The sequence below is a fragment of the Zootoca vivipara genome, chromosome 17 (assembly GCF_963506605.1).
Source record: "Zootoca vivipara chromosome 17, rZooViv1.1, whole genome shotgun sequence".
NCBI lineage: Eukaryota > Metazoa > Chordata > Lepidosauria > Squamata > Lacertidae > Zootoca > Zootoca vivipara.
In genome coordinates this window covers 31,843,840-31,864,562 of record NC_083292.1, presented here as the reverse complement: position 1 = coordinate 31,864,562, position 20,723 = coordinate 31,843,840, and the positions used below count along the sequence as shown (strand labels likewise).

Here is a 20,723-nt window from a genome sequence, read left to right as displayed (position 1 = left end):
CTGCTCTTTGAGTCTCTTGAAGGGCTGCAATATCAATATTAAAACGACGCAGGTCCCTTACAATGATGGCAATTTTGCGCTCAGGACGCTCATTATCTGTGTTATCCAACAAAGTCGGTATATCTCACATTCCAAAGTTCAAGTGTCTTTTACGACCGCTAGGTGGTGACCCTACTGGGCAGGGGAAAAGGGAGGCATACTATGTTTAGGGCACCTTTTCTAGCCCCTCCCTATTTTGGGGGTGAGTCGAGGGGAACTTAAAAAGGGCTGTTGTGCTCAGGCAAGGATACAGCTGCCAAGCTGCTCAACTGCCTTGTTCCTAGAACCAAAACAGAACAGAATAGAAATTAAATAGAATAGAATAGATTAAAATAAAATAGTACAATAAGAGAGAACAAAAGAGAATAGAATAGAATAATTGAATAAAGTGGAATAGAATAGTATAAAATAAAATAACTGAATAAACTAAACTAAAATAGAATAGAATAGATTAAACTAAAATAGAATAGAATAGAACAGAACAGAACAAAATAGTACAATAAGAAAGAATAAAAGAACAAAAGAGAATAGAATAGAATAATTGAATAAACTAAAATAGAGTAGAATAGAATAATTGAATAAACTAGAATAGAATAAGATAAAATAGGATAAAATAAATTAAAAATTAAATAAAATAGTATAGAATAGAATTAAATAGAAGAATAGAATAGAATAGATTAAAGTTAAATAGTATAGAATAAAAGATAAAACATAGGATAGAATAGAATAGAATAGAATAGAAAAATTGAATAAACTAAAATAAAATAGAATAGCACATAATTAAATATATTAAAATAAAATAGATAAGGACAAAATAGGACAAAATAGAGAAAATAGGATAGAACAGAACAGAACAGAACAACAAAAATAAAATAAAATAGAATTAAATGAAATGAATTTATACAATAGAATAGAAAAAAGAGAATAGGATAGAATAGGATATATAAAGAACAGAAAGCGAAATTAATTATTAAAAATGAAATTTCAGAAGCTTTCACTATCTTATTCCTTTCTTTTTTTTCATGAAAATTGATGCATGACTATTTTGAATAGTTTTGACTATTTTGTTTACCGGTATGATATAATTTACCAGCATGTTTTTTCTTTTCTTTATTTGATTATGTATGTTTCAATTGAACATACGGTATGTATATTTTTATTTGAATTTATTAATAAAGGATTTTTAACTTTAAAAAAGAAGAAGAATAGGATAGAATAGGATAGAATAGATTAAAATTAAGTAGAATAGAATAGAACAAAAGAGAATAGAATAGTATAGAATAGAATAGATCAAAATTATAACAGGAAAAAAGAGAATAAAATTAAAAGAATAAAATAGAACAGAACAGAATAGAATATATTAAAATTAAATAGAATTAAAAAAGAGAACAAAATAGAATGAAAAGGAACTGAATGAAAAGAATAGAATAGCTTAAAATTACAATAGAATAAAAGAGAACAAAATAGAAAATCGAATAAAATAGATAAGGAATAGGATAAAATAGAATAGAATAAAAGAACAGAATAGATTTAAATTATAAGGAGAAAAGAGAATAGAGTAGATTAAAATTAAATAGAATTGAATAAAAGAGAATAGATAAAATTATAGAATAGAATAGAATAGAATAGAAGAAAAAACAGAAAGAAAATGAATAAAATAGAATTAAATTAAATTAAATTAACTAATAGAATAGAATAAATTTAAGTAGAATAGAATAAAAGAGAATAAACTAGATAGAATATAATACAATTAAATTAAATTAAATGAAGAGAACAGAACAGAATAAAAGAGGGGAAAAGAGGGAAAAAAGAAAGAATAGAATAGATTAAAATGAAATACAATTGAATAAAAGAGAATAAAACAAAATAGATTAAAATTAAATATGGAATAGAATAGAAGATAAAATAGAAGGAAAATGAATAAAATAGAATTAATTTAAATTAAATAATAGGATAGAAAAAAATTAAGTAGAATAGAATAAAAAATAAACTAGAATTGAATAGAATTTATATCAATTCAAATCAAATCAATAATAGAATTGATTAAAATTCGATAGAATAGAATAACAGAGAATAAAAGAGAACCAAATAAAATAGAAAAAAAGAATAGAATAAGATAAAATAGAATATAATTGATTAAAATTAAATAGAATATAACAGATAAAATTAAATAGAATAGAATAGAATAAAAGAGAATGGAATAGGCCAAAACAGAATAGAAAAGAAAAGAAAAGAAAAGAATTCAATCCAATCAATTCAATTCAATTATTAAATTAAATAATATAATAGACTAGATTAAAATTAAATAGAATAAACAGGGAAAAAGAGAACAGAATAGAATAGTAGGAATAGGATGAAATAGATTAAAATAGAAAATTAAATAGAATAAAAAAGTATAAACTACAAAAAACTAGGATATAATAGGATAAAATAGAATAGATTAAAATTAAATTGAATAATTAGATAAAGAGAAGAGAATAAACATGCAAAGAATAGAACAGAATAGAGTATAATAGAATGGAATGGAATGGAATAAAAGAAAAGAATAGATTTAAATTATAAGGATAAAAGAGAATAGAATAGAATAGATTAAAATTAAATTTGTTTAGTCGTTTAGTCGTGTCCGACTCTTCGTGACCCCATGGACCATAGCACGCCAGGCACTCCTGTCTTGCACTGCCTCCCGCAATTTGGTCAAACTCATGTTCGTAGCTTCGAGAACACTGTCCAACCATCTTGTCCTCTGTCGTCCCCTTCTCCTAGTGCCCTCAATCTTTCCCAACATCAGGGTCTTTTCCAAGGATTCTTCTCTTCTCATGAGGTGGCCAAAGTATTGGAGCCTGAGCTTCACGATCTGTCCTTCCAGGGAGCACTCAGGGCTGATTTCCTTAAGAATGGATAGGTTTGATCTTCTTGCAGTCCATGGGACTCTCAAGAGTCTCCTCCAGCACCATAATTCAAAAGCATCAATTCTTCGGCGATCAGCCTTCTTTATGGTCCAGCTCTCACTTCCATACATCACTACTGGGAAAACCATAGCTTTAACTATACGGACCTTTGTCGGCAAGGTGATGTCTCTGCTTTTTAAGATGCTGTCTAGGTTTGTCATTGCTTTTCTCCCAAGAAGCAGGCGTCTTTTAATTTCGTGACTGCTGTCACCATCTGCAGTGATCAAGGAGCCCAAGAAAGTAAAATCTCTCACTGCCTCCATTTCTTCCCCTTCTATTTGCCAGGAGGTGATGGGACCGGTGGCCATGATCTTGGTTTTTTTGATGTTGAGCTTCAGACCATATTTTGCGCTCTCCTCTTTCACCCTCATTAAAAGGTTCTTTAATTCCTCCTCGCTTTCTGCCATCAAGGTTGTGTCATCTGCATATCTGAGGTTGTTGATATTTCTTCCGGCAATCTTAATTCCGGCTTGGGATTCATCTAGTCCAGCCTTTCGCATGATGAATTCTGCATATAAGTTAAATAAGCAGGGAGACAATATACAACCTTGTCGTACTCCTTTCCCAATTTTGAACCAATCAGTTATTCCATATCCAGTTCTAACTGTAGCTTCTTGTCCCACATAGAGATTTCTCAGGAGACAGATGAGGTGATCAGGCACTCCCATTTCTTTAAGAACTTGCCATAGTTTGCTGTGGTCGACACAGTCAAAGGCTTTTGCATAGTCAATGAAGCAGAAGTAGACGTTTTTCTGGAACTCTCTAGCTTTCTCCATAATCCAGCGCATGTTTGCTATTTGGTCTCTGGTTCCTCTGCCCTTTCGAAATCCAGCTTGCACTTCTGGGAGTTCTCGGTCCACATACTGCCTAAGCCTGCCTTGTAGAATTTTAAGCATAACCTTGCTAGCGTGTGAAATGAGCGCAATTGTGCGGTAGTTGGAGCATTCTTTGGCACTGCCCTTCTTTGGGATTGGGATGTAGACTGATCTTCTCCAATCCTCTGGCCATTGCTGAGTTTTCCAAACTTGCTGGCATATTGGGTGTAGCACCTTAACAGCATCATCTTTTAAAATTTTAAATAGTTCAGCTGGAATATCATCACTTCCACTGGCCTTGTTATTAGCAGTGCTTTCTAAGGCCCATTTAAAATTAAATAGAATAGAATAAAAGAGAATAGATTAAATTTATAAAATAGAATAGAACTGAAGAAGATATAATAGAAAGAAAATGAATAAAATAGAATTAATTTAAATTAATTTAAATAATAGAATAGAATAAATGTAAGTAGAATAGAATAAAAGAGAATAAACTAGAATAGAACAGAATTTAATAGAATAGAATATAAAATTGAATTGAATTAAATTGAATGAAGAGAAGAGGAAAAAACAGAAAAAACAGAATAGATTAAAATGAAATAGAAATGAATTAAAGAGAATAAAATAGAATAGATTAAAATTATAGAATAGAATAAAAGAAGATAAAATAAAAATAAAATGAATAAAATAGAATTAATTTAATTTAATTTAAATACAGTGGTACCTCGGTTTATGAACACAATTGGTTCCGGAAGTCTGTTCATAAACTGAAGCGTTCATAAACTGAAGTGAACTTTTCCATTGAAAGTAATGGAAAGTGAATTAATCCGTTCCAGACGGTCCGCGGAGTAAGCGTTCATAAACTGAAGCAAACTTTCCCATTGAAAGTAATGGAAAGTGGATTAATCCGTTCCAGACGGGTCCGCAGAGTACTTAAACTGAAGCGTTCATAAACTGAAGCATGGGTGTAATTGGTTCCGGAAGTCTGTTCATAAACTGAAGCGTTCATAAACTGAAGCAAACTTTCCCATTGAAAGTAATGGAAAATGAATTAATCCGTTCCAGATGGGTCCATGGCGTTCATAAACCGAAAATTCATAAACCGAGGTGTTCATAAACCGAGGTTCCACTGTAATAGAATAGATTAAATAGGGTAAAACAGAATAGAATAGAATAGGAGTAGTAGGATAAAATAGAATAGATTAAAATTAAATAGAATAGAATAGAAGAAAATAGAATAGAATAAAAAGAGAATAAACATGGATAAAATTGAACAGAATAGAATTGGAGAGGATAAAATAGATTAATTAAATTGAAATAGAATAGAATAAAGGATAATAAAATAGGATAGAATAGAATAATTGTATAAGCTAGAATAAAATAGAATAAAATAAAATAACTGAATAAACTAAAATAGAATAGAAAAGAATAGAATAGAATAAACTTAAATAGAATAAAATAAAATAGAACAAAATGGTACAATAAGTGAGAATAAAATAGAACAAAACAGAAGAGAAGAGAATAAACTAGAATAAACTAGGATACAATAGAATAGATTAAAATTAACTTCAATAATTAGATAAGGAGAAGAGAATAAACATGGAAAAAATAGAACAGAATAGAGTAGAATAGAAAAAATAGAATGAAATTTAATAAAAGAACAGAATATATTTAAATTATAAGGATAAAAGATAATAGAATGGAATAGATTAAAATTAAATAGAATAGAATAAAAGAGAATAAATTAAAATTAAAGAATAGAATAGAACTGAAGAAGATATAATAGAAAGAAAATGAATAAAATAGAATTAATTTAATTTCAATTAAATAATAGAATAGAATAAATGTAAGTAGAATAGAATAAAAGAGAATAAACTAGAATAGAATTAAGAGAAGATAAAAAATAGAAAGAATAGAATAGATTAAAATGAAATAGAAATGAATTAAAGAGAATAAAATAGAATAGATAAAATTATAGAATAGAGTAGAATAGAAGAAGATAAAATAAAAAGAAAATGAATAAAATAGAATTCATTTAAATTAAATTAAATAATAGAATAGATTAAAGAGGGTAAAACAGAATAAAATAGAATAGTAGGAATAGGCTAAAATAGAATATATTAAATAGGGTAAAAGAATAGAATAGAAGAAAATAGAATAGAATAAAAAGAGAATAAACATAGATAAAATAGAACAGAATAGAATTGGATAGGATAAAATAGAATAATTAAGTTTAAATAGAATAGAATAAAAGGGATTAAAGTAGGATAGAATAGAATAGAATAATTGTATAAACTAGAATATAATAAAATAAAATAAAATAAATGAATAAACTATAATAGAATAGAATAGAATAAACTTAAATAGAATAAAATAAAATAGAACAAAATAGTACAATAAGAGAGAATAAAATAGGACAAAACAGAAGAGAAGAGAAGAGAATAAACTAGAATAAACTAGGATACAACAGAATAGATTAAAATTAAATTCAATAATTAGATAAGGAGAAGAGAATAAACATGGAAAAAAATAAAACAGAATAGAGTAGAATAGAAAAAATAGAATGAAATGGAATAAAAGAACAGAATATATTTAAATTATAAGGATAAAAGATAATAGAATAGAATAGATTAAAATTAAATAGAATAGAATAGATGAAAATAAAATAAAAGAGAACAAAATAGAATAGAATAGATGAAAATTAAATAGAATATAATAAAAGAGAATAGATTAAAATTATAGAATAGAATAGAACTGAAGAAGATATAATAGAAAGAAAATGAATGAAATAGAATAAAAGAAAATAAACTAGAACAGAATTGAATTGAATTAAATTAAATTAAGAGAAGAGAAAAAATAGAGAAAAAATAGAAAGAATAGAATAGATTAAAATGAAATAGAAATGAATAAAATAGAATAGATTAAAATTATAGAGTAGAATAGAAGAAGATAAAATGAAAAGAAAATGAATAAAATAGAATTAATTTAAATTAAATTAAATAATAGAATAGATTAAATAGGGTAAAACAGAATAGGAGTAGGAATAGGATAAAATAGAATAGATTAAAATTAAATAGAATAGAATAGAAGAAAATAGAATAGAATAAAAAGAGAATAATTAGATGAGGAGAAGAGAATAAACAGGGAATAAATAGAACAGAATAGAGTAGAATAGAAAAAATAGAATAAAATTGAACAGAATGGAATAAAATAACAGAATAGATTTAAATTATATGGGAAAAATAGAACAGAATAGAGTAGAATAGAAAAAATAGAATAAAACTGAACAGAATGGAATAAAAGAACAGAATAGATTTAAATTATATGGGAAAAATAGAACAGAATAGAGTAGAATATAATAAAATATTGGGGTTACCATTTACAAGAACGCGTACCATTTACAAAAACAGTGAGGTCTGAAAGCAGAAACCGCAAAACGAAAGCCGTGTTTCCGGTGAGTCACACCACAGGCGGTACTCAATATAAAGCCGCGTTTACAATGAAAAACCCAAGCATTTCGTTGAGGGACGGAGACTCAGACAGTTCCACTGTATTGTGCCTTCCTCATTTTGCAGCTGTTCTACTTGTCTCTGATACATCCTCTTTTACCGGCAATGTTGCTTTTTTATGTTGCGCTGATGTTCTCTATTTTTGTAATATCCGATGCACCACCTAATGAGATGCCAGCAGAACCTTGCGATGGGACGTCGGAGTGGGCATTGCTGCTACGAACATGGGGAGGCAAGGTCTCCCAGCTGATTGCCAGCATCCTAACCCTCCTCCTCCCCCTAACCCCCAACCTAACCCTCACCCTCACCCTCACCCCCAACCTAGACCTAGCTATAATCCTAACTTTAAAGTTAAACTTTAATCTAACTCTAAACCTAATTCTAAACCTAAACCTAAACCTACACGTATTCTTAACATACGGAAATCCTAATGGCAGACTTCAGTATTTTCTTTGACAACAGAAAAACAGCCCAAAAGGAAGCCAAGAAGATAAGCTCTGCAAGTTTCGGACGCAATTAAACAAACAAAGATAGGAAATTCATCAGGACCCGGTGGCCTAACTGCAAAATGTTATAAAAATTAAAAGACAAGAAGTTGCAGAAAGCGGAGGCACAAAAGATACCGTATTTCTCTCGTGCAACCACCTCGGAAGCTCCGTTTAGCCTGCCAGCCCACGATCTGGAGCTCAGCTGAAAACACAGAAGATACGGTATTTCTCTCCTGCAACCACCTCGGAAGCCTCGTTCAGCCTGCCAGCCCACGATCTGGAGCTCAGCTGAAAGCGGAGGCACAACAAATCTCTCCCTCCTGCAACCGCCTCGGAAGCCCCATTATAAATGATAGGCTGGGAAAGGCTTTGAGAGACAGATCTGAAATTTACAGCACTACTTTGTTGAAAGATAATTACATGAAAATGATGTACCAGTGGTACTTGACTGTGGTTTAATTAGCAAAAATGTACAGAACAAGAACAAATATGTGTTGAAAATGTAAAGAAACTTTTTGTCATATGTGGTGGTTATGTGAGGTGGTAACAAAACTTCTGGGAAATGATTTAAAAGGAAATAAAAAAATGTTTAAAGCAACTTTTACTAAAAGAAACACCAGAGGCTTTTTTACTAGGAATTTTAGGTACAGAGATATCGAAATATCAGAGTAATTTGTTTATGTATGCTATGACGGCCGCCCGGATATTGTTAGCCCAAAAATGGAAAGAAGAAAGAGTCCCAACCAAAGAAGAATGGCAGACCAAGTGAATGGACTATCCTGAAATGGTGCAATCAACTGGGAAGCTCAGAAGTCAAGATGACAAGATATTTAAAAAAGAATGAAAAATGTTCATTATGTACTTAGAAAAGTATTGTAAGCAGATTGAAACACTGGCAGCATTTTAAGAACACTTGTAATTTTTGAGATTGTACAAATAACTAAGGAAAAGAAATTTTTGAGTAGTAATGATATGTTTCCGCTACTGTTCTCGACTGTTCTTTTGCAATAAAGCTACTTCTCTGTTAAGCAACCTTTTTTGAGTGGCTTCTTTTCTGAAATAACCGGACACTAATAAAGAGTGCTGAAAATAATGCCAAGGTATCTCACATCTGGCAACCAATGCACCCCTTGGGTTTCAGATAGTACATGGGTAGGTAAAAGGTAAAGGGACCCCTGACCATTAGGTCCAGTCGTGACCGACTCTGGGGTTGCGCGCTCATCTCGCATTATTGGCCGAGGGAGCCGGCGTATAGCTTCCAGGTCATGTGGCCAGCATGACAAAGCCGCTTCTGGCAAACCAGAGCAGCACATGGAAACGCCATTTACCTTCCCGCTGTAGCGGTTCCTATTTATCTACTTGCATTTTGACATGCTTTTGAACTGCTAGGTTGGCAGGAGCTGGGACCAAGCAACGGGAGCTCACCCCCTCACAGGGATTCGAACCGCAGACCTTCTGATCAGCAAGCCCTAGGCTCAGTGGTTTAACCACAGCGCCACCTGGGTCCCATGGGTACATGGGTAGGCGAGTCTAAAAAGCCTGGGGCACCCATTTTCACAGCCCTCTAGCGACTACGGTGGCTCCTTTACCAGAAGTAACGCATTTCACATAAACTCTGGAAGTGTGGACTCAATTGTGACCAAACTTACTAAAGTAAAAAGTGTGTATCAGGCTGAGTTTGGTCAGAATCAAGCATACAGGTCCAGAGTTAATGCTAAATACATTACTTCTGGTAAACGATCTGCCATAGCTGCTAGAGGGTCGTGGAAATTGTGCCCCTGGCTTTTTAGACAAATATACCCGTGTACTATCTGAAAACAAATAGGTGCATTAGTTGCCAGATGTTCGTCGTCGTCGTCCCAGCTCTCCTGCCCCACTAGGGAGCTTGTGGTGTGTGCAAATCGTAGACCAAACCACACCACACATCGGCCTGGGGGTGCAGTGTCTCCAGGGATGGTGCTGCTTTTTCCTCTTGGGGAAAATATTGCTGGGACCAAAAGACAGATGAAAGCGAGGCAGTGGTGTTGGGAAGCCCCAGAAATTGTCCCTCCCCAACCACATCCCGCGTAACCAAAATGCGATGTTTTCTCTCCACTGGCTTTCATGTAAATACAAGAACAACAACATATAACTACAGGAGGAATACTGCATTTTGGAGAGAGCTTGCAATCCAATCCTCTGGCGACTTTCCAGCTTTCCTGGGCCAAAGGGAAGGGCGCTGAGTTCCTGCAGAGAGAACGGAGGAAAGAGATCTGCGCGGGGAGAGGCTGATGGGCAAGGCTTGGTTTCTGAAGCAGCGCTACCCTGACCCCCGGTGGCCACTTGGGGTTACCATTTACAGTACAAGAACAGTGACATTGGAAAACTAGAAAACGCCAAAGGAAAGCTGTGTTTCCGATGAGTCAACGGAGACCGTGTATTCGTACTACAACTGCATTTTAAAAGTACAAACTGAATGACGTCTTCAAAGGAGACAGTGTATTCGTACGACAACTGCATTTTAAAAGTACGACGTCTTCAAAGGAGACCGTGTAGGCTACTCGTTCAGAAACCGCATTTTAAAAGTAAAAACTGAACGATGACTTCAAAGGAGACCGTACTCGATGTAAAAGCCGAAGGATTTCGTCCAGAGGCAGACAGTATCACTGTATTGTGCCTCCGTCGTTTTGGTAAGCAGCTGTTGTACTCTCTGATAGTGATACATCCTCTTTTACCAGCAGCAATGTTATTGTTTTATGTTGCTCTGATGTTCTGATTTACAATGTTGCTCTGATGTTCTGATTTACAATGAAATGAAAAAAAAATGTTTAAAGCAACTTATACTAAAAATCAGAAGCTTTTTTTATTGGGAATTGTAGGTAAAGAGATATTGAAAGATCTAATTAATTTGTTTGTGTATGTTTCAACAGCCACCCGGATATTGTTAGCCCAAAGGTGGAAAGAATAAAGAAGGATGGCAGACCAAGTGCATGGACTATCCTGAAATGGTGTAATTAACTGGGAAGCTCAGAAGTCAAGATGAAAAATGTTTTAAAAAGAATGGGGAATGTTCATTATCTATTATAAAAGTATTGTAAGGAGATTGAAACATTGGCAGGGTTTTAAGAACACTTGTCATTTTAGAGATTGTACAAATAACTTAGGAAAAGAAATTTTGGAGTAGTAATGATATGCAGCTGAAAAGAAAATGAATGGAACCCAGGGAGGCTGCGGAAGGAAGTCCAGGCATTCTGAGAATCCCATTTTAAGGATTTTATAATGGTGTGTGTGTGTGTGTGTGTGTGTGTGTGTGTTGCGTATTGTGTGTATTGCTTTTATTTTTGTTACGTTTGTTGAAAATCAAAGAAAAATATATCATAAGAAAGAAAAGAAAACAGAAGACCAGCTCTGCAAAAGTCTTTTACCAGGAGATGCACTCAGGGAAAGGAGGCTGGGACCCCAACTGTGAGTTCCACATTGCCGATATGCTGCCGTTTCCACTATAGATGGCCTTGTGCCCAGCTTACGAAGTGACTCAGGCTGCTGTTCTCAACTGTTCTTTTACAATAAAGCTACTTCTCTGTTAAGCAATCCTTTTTGGCCTGGCCTCTTCTCTGAAATAACCACATCCTGTGTAACCAAATTGTGATGTTTTCTCTCTACTTTAAACATTGCATGTAACCTTGCGCTGTTCCCCTTTGCCTTGCAGTTTTAAAAATAAAAACTGAACGACGTCTTCAAAGGAGACAGTGTATTCGTACGACAACTGCATTTTAAAAGTACAATGTCTTCAAAGGAGACCGTGTTGGCTACTTGTTCAGAAACCACATTTTAAAAGTAAAAACTGAACGATGACTTCAAAGGAGACCGTACTCGATGTAAAAGCCGAAGGATTTCGTCGAGAGGCAGACAGTATCACTGTATTGTGCCTCTGTCGTTTTGGTAAGCAGCTGTTGTACTTCTCTCTGATAGTGATACATCCTCTTTTACTCTTTTACCAGTAGCAACGTTATTGTTTTATGTTGCTCTGATGTTCTCTGCTTTTATAATATCTGATACGCCAGCCCAAGGAAGCCAAGAAGATAAGGTCTGCAGGTTTCGGACGCAATTAAAGAAGCAAAGACAGGAAAATCACCAGGAGCAGGTGGCCTAACAGCAGAATATTATAAAAATTAAAGGAGCTTGAATAAATTAGAGAAAAGGTTACAGATTGGTTGCAATATTTTCAGCTAAAGGAAACTTTTAAAAATGGCAAAAGAAAGGATTTAGTCATGAAGTATCAAGATTTCAGAGAGAGATATTAGAAGATAATACTAAATTATTGTAAAAAATGTATTATCTGCTCCTGGAATGGGACACCAAAGAGGGACAGGTCAAATCTGTTATGATAAAATGGGCAAAAGATGTGGGACACAATATCAGACATGTCCACCTGGCAAGCTCCGTTCAGCCTGCCAGGGTCCGCTCTAAAACTCAGGTGAAACCGAGGGCACAAAAAAAATCTCTCCCTTACACAACCACATGGCAAGCCCCATTACAAATGATAGACTGGGAAAGGCTTTTGAAAGCAGATCTGACATTTACAGCATGTACTGTACTTTATTGAAATAAAATTACATGAAAATGATGTACAGTACAGTGGTACTTAACCCCAGTTAAATTAGCAAAAATGTACAGAACAACAACAATTATGTGTTGGAAATGTAAAGAAACAGAAGGTACTTTTTATCCGATGTGGTGGAAATGTAAGGTGGTAAAAAAGATATGGGAAATGATTTACAATGAAATGAAAAAAAAATGTTTAAAGCAACTTTTACTAAAAATCAGAAGCTTTTTTATTGGGAATTGTAGGTAAAGAGATATTGAAAGATCTAATTAATTTGTTCGTGTATGCTTCAACAGTCGCCCGGATATTGTTAGCCCAAAGATGGAAAGAAGAAAGAAGAATGGCAGACCAAGTGAATGGACTATCCTGAAATGGTGTAATCAACTGGGAAGCTCAGAAGTCAAGATGACAAGATATTTAAAAAAGAATGGGGAATGTTCATTATGTACTTATAAAGGTATTTTAAGCAGATTGAAACACTGGCAGCATTTTAAGAACACTTGTAGTTTTAGAGATTGTACAAATAACTAAGGAAAATAGATTTTGTAGTACTGTAGTAATGATATACAGCTGAAAAAAAATGGATGGAACCCACGGAGGCTGTGGAGGGAACAGGCATTCAGAGAATCCCATTTTACGGATTTGATATTGTGGGGTTTTTTTGTGTGTGTGTGTATATATATTTATTGCTTTTATTAGTTTTGTTACGTTTGTTGAAAATCAAATAAAAAATATATTATAAAGAAAAGAAAAAAGACCAGCTCTGCAAAAGTCATTTGCTGGCAGATGGACTCAGGGAAAGGAGGCTGGGGCCCCGACTGCGAGTTCCACATTGCCGATATGCTGCCGTTTCCACTATAGATGGCCCTGTGGCCAACTGAGGCAGTGACTCGGGCTACTGTTCTCGACTGTTCTTTTGCAATAAAGCTACTTCTCTGTTAAGCAACCCTTTTTGGCCTGGCTTCTTCTCTGAAATAACCAGACACTAATAAAGAGTGCTGAAAATATGGCAAGATATTTCATGTCTGGCAAGCAATGCACCCCTTGGGTTTCAGATAGTACATGGCTAGGCAAATCACTCTAAAAATCCCGGGACACCAATGTTCACAGCCCTCTAGCAACTACGGTGGCTCTTTTACCAGAAGTAATGTATTTCACATTAACTCTGTAAGTGTAGACTCAATTGTGACCAAACTAAGCCTCCTAGAGCAAGATGTGAACATCAGGCCGAGTTTGGTCAGAATCAAGCATACAGGTCCAGAGTTAATGCTAAATACATTACTTCTGATAAATGATCTGCAATAGCTGCTAGAACAGGGGTCAGCAAACTTTTTCTTTAGTGGGCTGGTCCACCGTCCCTCAGACCATGTGGTGGGCCAGACTATATTTTGGAAAAATATATATGAACGAATTCCTATGCCCTACAAATAACCCAGAGATGCAATTTAAATAAAAGGAGACATTCTACTCATTTAATAACACTCCGAATCCCGGACCGTCCGCAGGCAGGATTTAGAAGGTGATTGGGCCGGATCCGTCCCCCAGACCTTAGTCTGCCTAGCCATGTTCTAGAGGGTTTTGGAAATTGTTTCCCTGGCTTTTTAGACAAATATACCCGTGTACTATCTGAAAGCAAAGAGGTGGATTAGTTGCCAGATGTTCATCCCCCCCCCAGCTCTCCCACCCCACTAGGGAGCTTGTGCTGTGGGCAAATTGTATGCCAAACTCATGACCTTTCCACACCACACATCGGCCTGGGGTTGTCGTGTCTCCAGGGATAGTTCTGCTTTTCCCCCTTGGGGGAAATATTGCTGGTATCAAAAGACAGATGAAAGCGACTGAACCCTGCCACCAGGTGATGTTTAGAGGCATTTCGAAACACAGCCGCTCTTAAATATTCTCACTGGTTCAAAATGTGCCATGCAGATTCTCCAACCAGCCAATGTTTGTGCATTTGAGGCGAAAATGTGTGTGGAAATTAACATAGTAGTGAAAATGACAAACAAAAAGTGCATTGTGTTAGGACAAAATTCTTGCCAATGTGCATACAAAGACGGGTTCCTTACCAGCGGCTGGCAAAGTGCTGGTGAATGTTCTTCCTAAAGTATAAATTCTAATCACAGGCTGCGGCAGAAATGCAGAGAACCAAATTTAATACCAGAAAAATGGGAAAGAGACTGAAAATGGACGGCTCCTTCCATTCCTACTCACAAATGAAGGGGCCAGGTAGGTAAAAGCAACTGGCTTGGCTCCGATCTCCCTTTCTAGACATCCCATAGCCTTGGCTTGCCACTCATCTGTCCCCAAAAGGCCTTGCTTCACCTACTCCAAGCCACAATGGTGCCTGTCCACTGCTGGATATCCTGGAGCACCACTGCCGGTCAGGGAAGACAAATTTGGACCCACATTTCTGATCAGGATAAGGAGGCAGCTGCCTGTTGAAACCAGCCCTTCCCTGAGATCCATGAGGACAGAAATATCTATTTTTAGAGGATTTTTAGCAGCTAGAAGACCATCTGCTTCACATGCAGAAAGTCCCTGGTTCAATGACAGTCAGGGCTGAGAAAAACTTCCTGTCTGAAACCCTAGAGACCGGCTGCCGGTCAGTGTAGGCAATATGGAGCTAGGTGGCCCCAATGGTCTGGCTCAGTGTGAAGCAGTTTCCTGTGTTCCTAATTCTGCCCCACCCCATGTGTAAAGGATGGGAGCAAAAGGAGGCTGGATATGGGGGCAGGGAAGAGGGAGGGGGAAAACACGGAGGAGGCAGACTTGAACACAGAACAAGAAACCCTTTAATGAAGGGAGGGGGTCATATCCGTTCAGCTTCATCACCCAGCTGCTGACTGTCCAGGATAAAAGGGGTTCGTGGGTTATAAATACAACTTCTAGAAGCCACAGGTCAGGATCTTCCACACAAAGCCAAGGGACGGGTTACTTCAGCTGACAAGGCCTGTGGGGAAAAGCAGGAAGGGAGACGTCAGCCCACCGACCCCAAAGAGGCAACTGCAATGAACTCCCATTGTGGTTTGAAACTGCATCATGTCCAAAAAAGGCACAAGTCACCCGAGGTTGCGGATGGGCATGCGTTCAGAAACTAGCCTACCATAAAGTAAAATTCAAACCCATTGCTCCACCCACTTTCGCCTCCCACCCCACCCACTGCTGGCAATGCAGCCCCCAGAAAATTACGCAGAGGGAATGTGGCCCCTCCCCCAAGCTGAAATAGGCCCCACCCACTTCTGTAGTGGGAAGATAATCCCATCACACGGCCTGGCTATACTTTAACCCTTAGTGATCTTTCAAGCTCCCCCTTCCCCTTTTAAAGTCCCCCCCTTCAATAATTCAATTATTTTAAAAACGGGATCTTTTGGAATCCGATATGCTGGGAAAAGATGGAAGCTTACCAAGGTAATCATCCATGAGGGACCCAATAGCAAACTGCGAAAGAGAGAGAATGTTTTTTTAAAAAATTAGTCTTCATTTACTTATAGCTCACACTTTCATCAAAATATACCAAGGTGGTATAGAACATATAAGAATAAAATGAACAAAAAGCATCCATTAAAAATATCAATTGATGTGGAGTACACTCTTTCCCTCCCCTTCATGTTCTCCTCACAACAGCCCTGAGATGTAGGCAAGGCTAGGGTGAGAGACGGTGACTGGCCCAAGGGGAGCTCCATGGCCCAGTGAGGATTTGAACCCTGGTCCCCCAGGTCCCAGTCCAGCACTCTAACCGCTACTCCACACTGCCTCTGAGCCAGGAGGGTGGTGGGTGTCTGTGTGTGAACTGCTGTTGCTGTTTTGTATCATTATGACCTGCTGCTTGTAAGCTGCCTTCAAAAATCATTTGGTTGAAAAAGTCAGGGTGCAAATACTCTTACAACTCACAATATCGTTCTTGTCCACGCGGGTCCCCACAATCTTCAGCCTGATCTCATCATCTTGCTGGATGACAATGTCCTGTGTTGGGGGGAAAGCAGACAGCGAAGGGCTGTGCTCAACGACTGGCTGGTGCCCACTGGGGAATGCTAGGGCAGAGGGCAGGGAGCCAGTCACTAGGTGGCGCCAGAGCCAACAACAGAGCCAATAAATTCTAGTTTTGTCCCCATCCTCAACACAGAGACTGTGGAAGAGGAAGATGGTAGGCAAAGCCACTCTGAACTGGTTCTAAGGAGAGGATCACTTACCTCATCTACTGTTTTGTAGCATGGAGGATTCGAGTTGGGGTCAAATTCCATTTCAGAGGGAATGGACTGCAAAGAGAATTAAGAGGGGATATGAGCAGCTGAAGGGGAGGCAAAAGGGAAGATGGGCTGATAGTTCTGTGGTAGAGGACATACAGCATTCTCTGACACCCTCTGGAAGCCCTTCTGGAAGCCGCTGAGACATTGCCCCTCATCCTCCTGCCAAGCCTAGCGCACTTACATGTCGCGAAATGAAGCAAGACATGGGCCCAATTTCAGTGAAGAGTCCGACCTAGTGAGAGAACAAAAAACATCACTCTCAGGCAACCCCCATCTTGAAAGTATGTCGACATTCGCACAAGGAACGGCAGGCCAGGACTTTGGGGTAGACGTCGGCAAAGTGAGTCAGAGGGGCCCTCCAGTGCAACAGGACTTCCTCTTAACAGGGCCTTAACCGGCATGGCTTCCCCCCCCAAAGAATCCTGGGAGTTGTGGTTGTTAGACGGCCATTTTCCCCTCGCAGAGATACAGTTCCCAGAATTCTCTGGGAAGGAGAATTGATTGTTAAACTACTCTGGAATCTCTGGGAGGGAAATAAAGGCCTCCTAGAAACTCTCAGCACCTTTAACAAATTCCCGTTCCGGGTTTGTGTGGGGAAAGCCACGACTTTATAAAGCGAGGTTGTAGCACTTTAAATGTATGGTGCGGATATGGCCCAAGACGTTTCACCTCACCTTGTTCACCTGAGTCACAACAGCATCCACCACTTCGCCCTTGAAAGGCCGGAAGACGATGGCCTTGTATTTGACCGGGTAAAGGACGAAGCCGCGCCCAGGCTGGATCACACCTGCACCAATGTTGTCAATGGTAGTGACAGCGATTACAAAACCGTATCTGGGAAGGAGGAGAAATAATTCACAATCTTCACAATCATTTTATTATTTATATGCCACCCACCTGACTGGGTTGCCCCAGCCACTCTAGGCAGCTTCCAGCTCAATATAAAAAACACCATAAAATATCAAACATTAGGAACTTGCCAATACAGGGCTAACTTCAGATGTCTTCTAAAAGTCAGATAGTTGTTTATCTCCTTGACATTGGATGGGAGGGCGTTCCACAGGGTGGGTGCCACTACTGAGAAGGCCCCAAGGCCGGCCCTACAGCAAGGCTGGGTGGCGCAGGGTGCCGGGCCGCCAGATAGCCGCGCTGAGAAACGGGACGGGGGGGGGCCACCGGAGGGATTTTCGCACCACGGCGCCAGGGCGCCAGATAAGCTTAAGGCGGCCCTGGAAGGCCCTCTGCCTGGTACCCTCTAACTTCCCCTTCCCGCAAACTGCCAGAGGGCCCTCGGAGCAGGACTTCAGTGACTAAGTGATGGGAGTGGAGTAAGTAAGTTAACTTTTTCCATCCCTTTGCTTTTAGGCATCTGGCTTGGTTTTTTTTTTAAGCTGTTGGTCACAGTTTCACAAGTTAATCCTGGCTCAGGCTGCTATAATAAACAAACAAACAAACAATATAATAATAATAAATTATTATTTATACCCCACCCAGACACTCTGGGTGCCTCCCAACAGAATATTAAAAACACGATAAAAGGTCAAACATTAAAAACTTCCCTAAACAGGGTTTCCTTCAGATGTTCTCTAAAAGTCAGATAGTTGTTTATTTCCTTGACATCTGATGTTGTTCCACATAAAGATCTGATTTAAACTACAGTTTCCAGGATTCATTGGAGGGAAAATCAGGGATGACACTGGTTTAAATGTGCAGTGCTTTATTGGCTTTCATCCAGGCCATTGCTGATCTACACTGCCAAACATAACAGAGACAGAGGATCCCGATCTGTTCTTCCACTTACTTGCCCGTGCAGGTCCCCTCCACCTCGGTAAAGAGCTTCTGCTTAACAGTGTTGAGAAGGTTGGGCCCAAAGTAACGAGGGTGCAACAGGATTTCGTGTTCCAATGAGATCTGGAGGCAAAACCAGTGAGGAGCAGCAGAGACATTAGTTCAACAGCCACTAAGCAAATAGCAACATTAGATCTGATTCCCACTGCACTGTGACAGCTGGTCTACACAGCCAAAGGAAGGCAATTTAATATTCACAACAGCCCTGCTGCAAAGTAGGCAGAGAAACACTGGCTGGCCCAAGGTCACACGGTGAGTGTCATGGCTGAGTGGGGAGATTCAAACCCAGGTCTCCCAGGTCCAACAATTAACCACTGCACTACACTGGCTCCTAAAGGAAGCTCCATCACCTGGGATGCTAGGGTTTGAGCCTGGGAGCTTCTGCATGCAATGCTCTTAGCTGTGACCCTTCCCCAGTCTTTTCAATGAGGTCTACTCCCAGGTAAGCAGGTTTAGGATTGCAGTAGAGAACTGCTGGGCCACCCAAAGATCTGAATCTAGCCCAGCCTCCAGATGTCAACAGGGAGCCAGTCAGATGCAGCTGCCACCTGATGTGTGTCCACAGCAACTACTTCAGAGGTATAATGTCTGTGGACAAGGGAGGCTCCACTTGCTATCACAGTCAATAGCGTGACAGAGCCTTTTCTGATTATTCAGGCTGATTTGAGAGCTAGAGTGGTGTCGTGGTTAGACTGTCGGGTCACACTACCTGGGAGACCAGGGGTTAAATCCCCACTTGGGCAGTGACTCCATTGCTTCTCAGCTTAAGGGAATTAAATGAGATGGGGGAGAGCCATGTATGCCACCTTGTTCTGGAGGGGATAACAACAACAACAACAACAACAACCTCACCCATCTAGCTGGGTTTCCCCAGCCCCTCTGGGCAGCTCCCAACAGAATATTAATTTTAATATTAGTAATAATAAAACATCAAAACATCAAACATTAAAAACTTCTCTAAACAGGACTTCCTACAGATAAAACATCAAACATTAAAAACTTCTCTAAACAGGACTGCCTTCAGATGTCTTCTAAAAGTTGTTTATTTTCTGCAGTAAGACAACCACTAAAAAGCCCTTGGAGCTGGACCTCAGTGTCCGGGCAGAACGATGGGAATGGAATATAACTGCAATAAATAAATAAAATCCTATACATTCCCCTCCCAATCCTCGGCTGCATACAACCTGATGAGGGCGGCAAGTAGCAGCGCTGCGTCTGATCTCCCTTGTCCGAGACGCCACTCCTCTTCCACCAACACTTGAGAGAACTCCCCAGAATGGCAATAGAAACACAAAATGCTAGAACTGTAAAGTTGGAAGGGACCACGGGGGTCATCTAGTCCAACCCCCTGCGATGCAGGAATCTTTTGCCCAAGTGGGGCTCACACCTACAGCCCTGAGATTAAGAGTCTCATGCTCTGAGTTATTCCAAGACTACATAAGGACGGAAGGGCCAGAATGTCTCCTTGGCGTTACACGTCATTCAATTGCCCCCGCGACCACATCTTTCACGTCCCACGTGGGGTGCCTGAATAGCACTCAGGCAGGAAAGGAGCTAAAACCTAAGACTCCCCAGTAATAATAACAAAATACTCACATGGTAAAACATCTTGCCGCCCGCCTGCGCGCACGCGCGCGTACGCACCTCTCTTTTCTTTTCGAGACCGGAAGGAACGCAAATGTTGCAAGGCAGCTTCGTCCTGATTGGCTGAGCAGCGATAGGGTTCCATTGCCGCCTACAAAGCAAACAGGAAGCAGCCGGGACAGGGGAGGGGAACGTTGCTAGCCTGCGCGTGCGCCTCGGAGGTCGATGCCAGTGCCTATAGTGTCATGGCGGGTGCACAGGGCTCTCCTGTTAGGGATGTGTATAGGTGTACAGGGAGCGGGGCGGCTCTTTCCATAGACGTTTGCTAGACATCAGAACGAGGGGTGGCGGGCTATGGCTCAGCGACAGAGCACCTGCTTTTCATGCAGAGGGTCCTAGGTTCAAATCCTGGCATCTCTAGGCAGGGCTGGGATAGATTCCTTGTCTGAAACCCTGGAAGGCTGCTGCCAAACAGTGCTGACAATACTGAGCAGTTAGGTGGACTAATCATCTGACTCAGCAGCGTCCTATGGGAGCTACCTGCAATTTCCCTGTGCTTTGAGGGAGGCGCTTTCCGCACGTTACCAGAAGCTGTGTATTCAAGGGTTTTTATTTACTTTTTAAATGGATTGTTTTTAGCTTGCTGGAAACAATGAGCAA

At 38.8% G+C, this 20,723-nt stretch overlaps 1 protein-coding gene and 1 long non-coding RNA gene across 2 annotated transcripts; one reads left to right on the top strand and one right to left on the bottom strand.

The window, feature by feature from the left end:
* Window positions 1–9,900: 9,900 nt before the first annotated feature.
* LOC118076285 (uncharacterized) lies at window positions 9,901–13,316 on the top strand. Its single transcript, XR_009556896.1, has 3 exons — window positions 9,901–10,468; window positions 10,709–11,720; window positions 12,681–13,316. It is a non-coding gene; the product is annotated as an uncharacterized LOC118076285 (long non-coding RNA).
* A 1,842-nt stretch (window positions 13,317–15,158) lies between these two features.
* On the bottom strand, window positions 15,159–20,126 carry POLR2G (RNA polymerase II subunit G). Its single transcript, XM_035098957.2, has 8 exons — window positions 20,076–20,126; window positions 18,433–18,542; window positions 17,306–17,465; window positions 16,813–16,863; window positions 16,575–16,640; window positions 16,276–16,347; window positions 15,789–15,822; window positions 15,159–15,334 (listed from the first exon to the last, which is right to left on the bottom strand). The coding sequence occupies exons 1-8, from the start codon at window positions 20,085–20,087 to the stop codon at window positions 15,321–15,323; spliced, it is 519 nt and encodes a 172-aa protein (XP_034954848.1). The 5' UTR covers window positions 20,088–20,126; the 3' UTR covers window positions 15,159–15,320.
* Between the last annotated feature and the right edge of the window lie 597 nt (window positions 20,127–20,723).

What these genes read in the sequence shown, in the direction of transcription:
- POLR2G (XM_035098957.2), bottom strand. An exon ending in CTTGCTTCATTTCGCGACAT is followed by an intron (nt 16,641 to 16,812) that starts GTAAGTGCGCTA and finishes TTCTCTTTGCAG; the next exon opens with TCCATTCCCTCTGAAATGGA. An exon ending in GCGTGGACAAGAACGATATT is followed by an intron (nt 15,823 to 16,275) that starts GTGAGTTGTAAG and finishes TCTCTTTCGCAG; the next exon opens with TTTGCTATTGGGTCCCTCAT.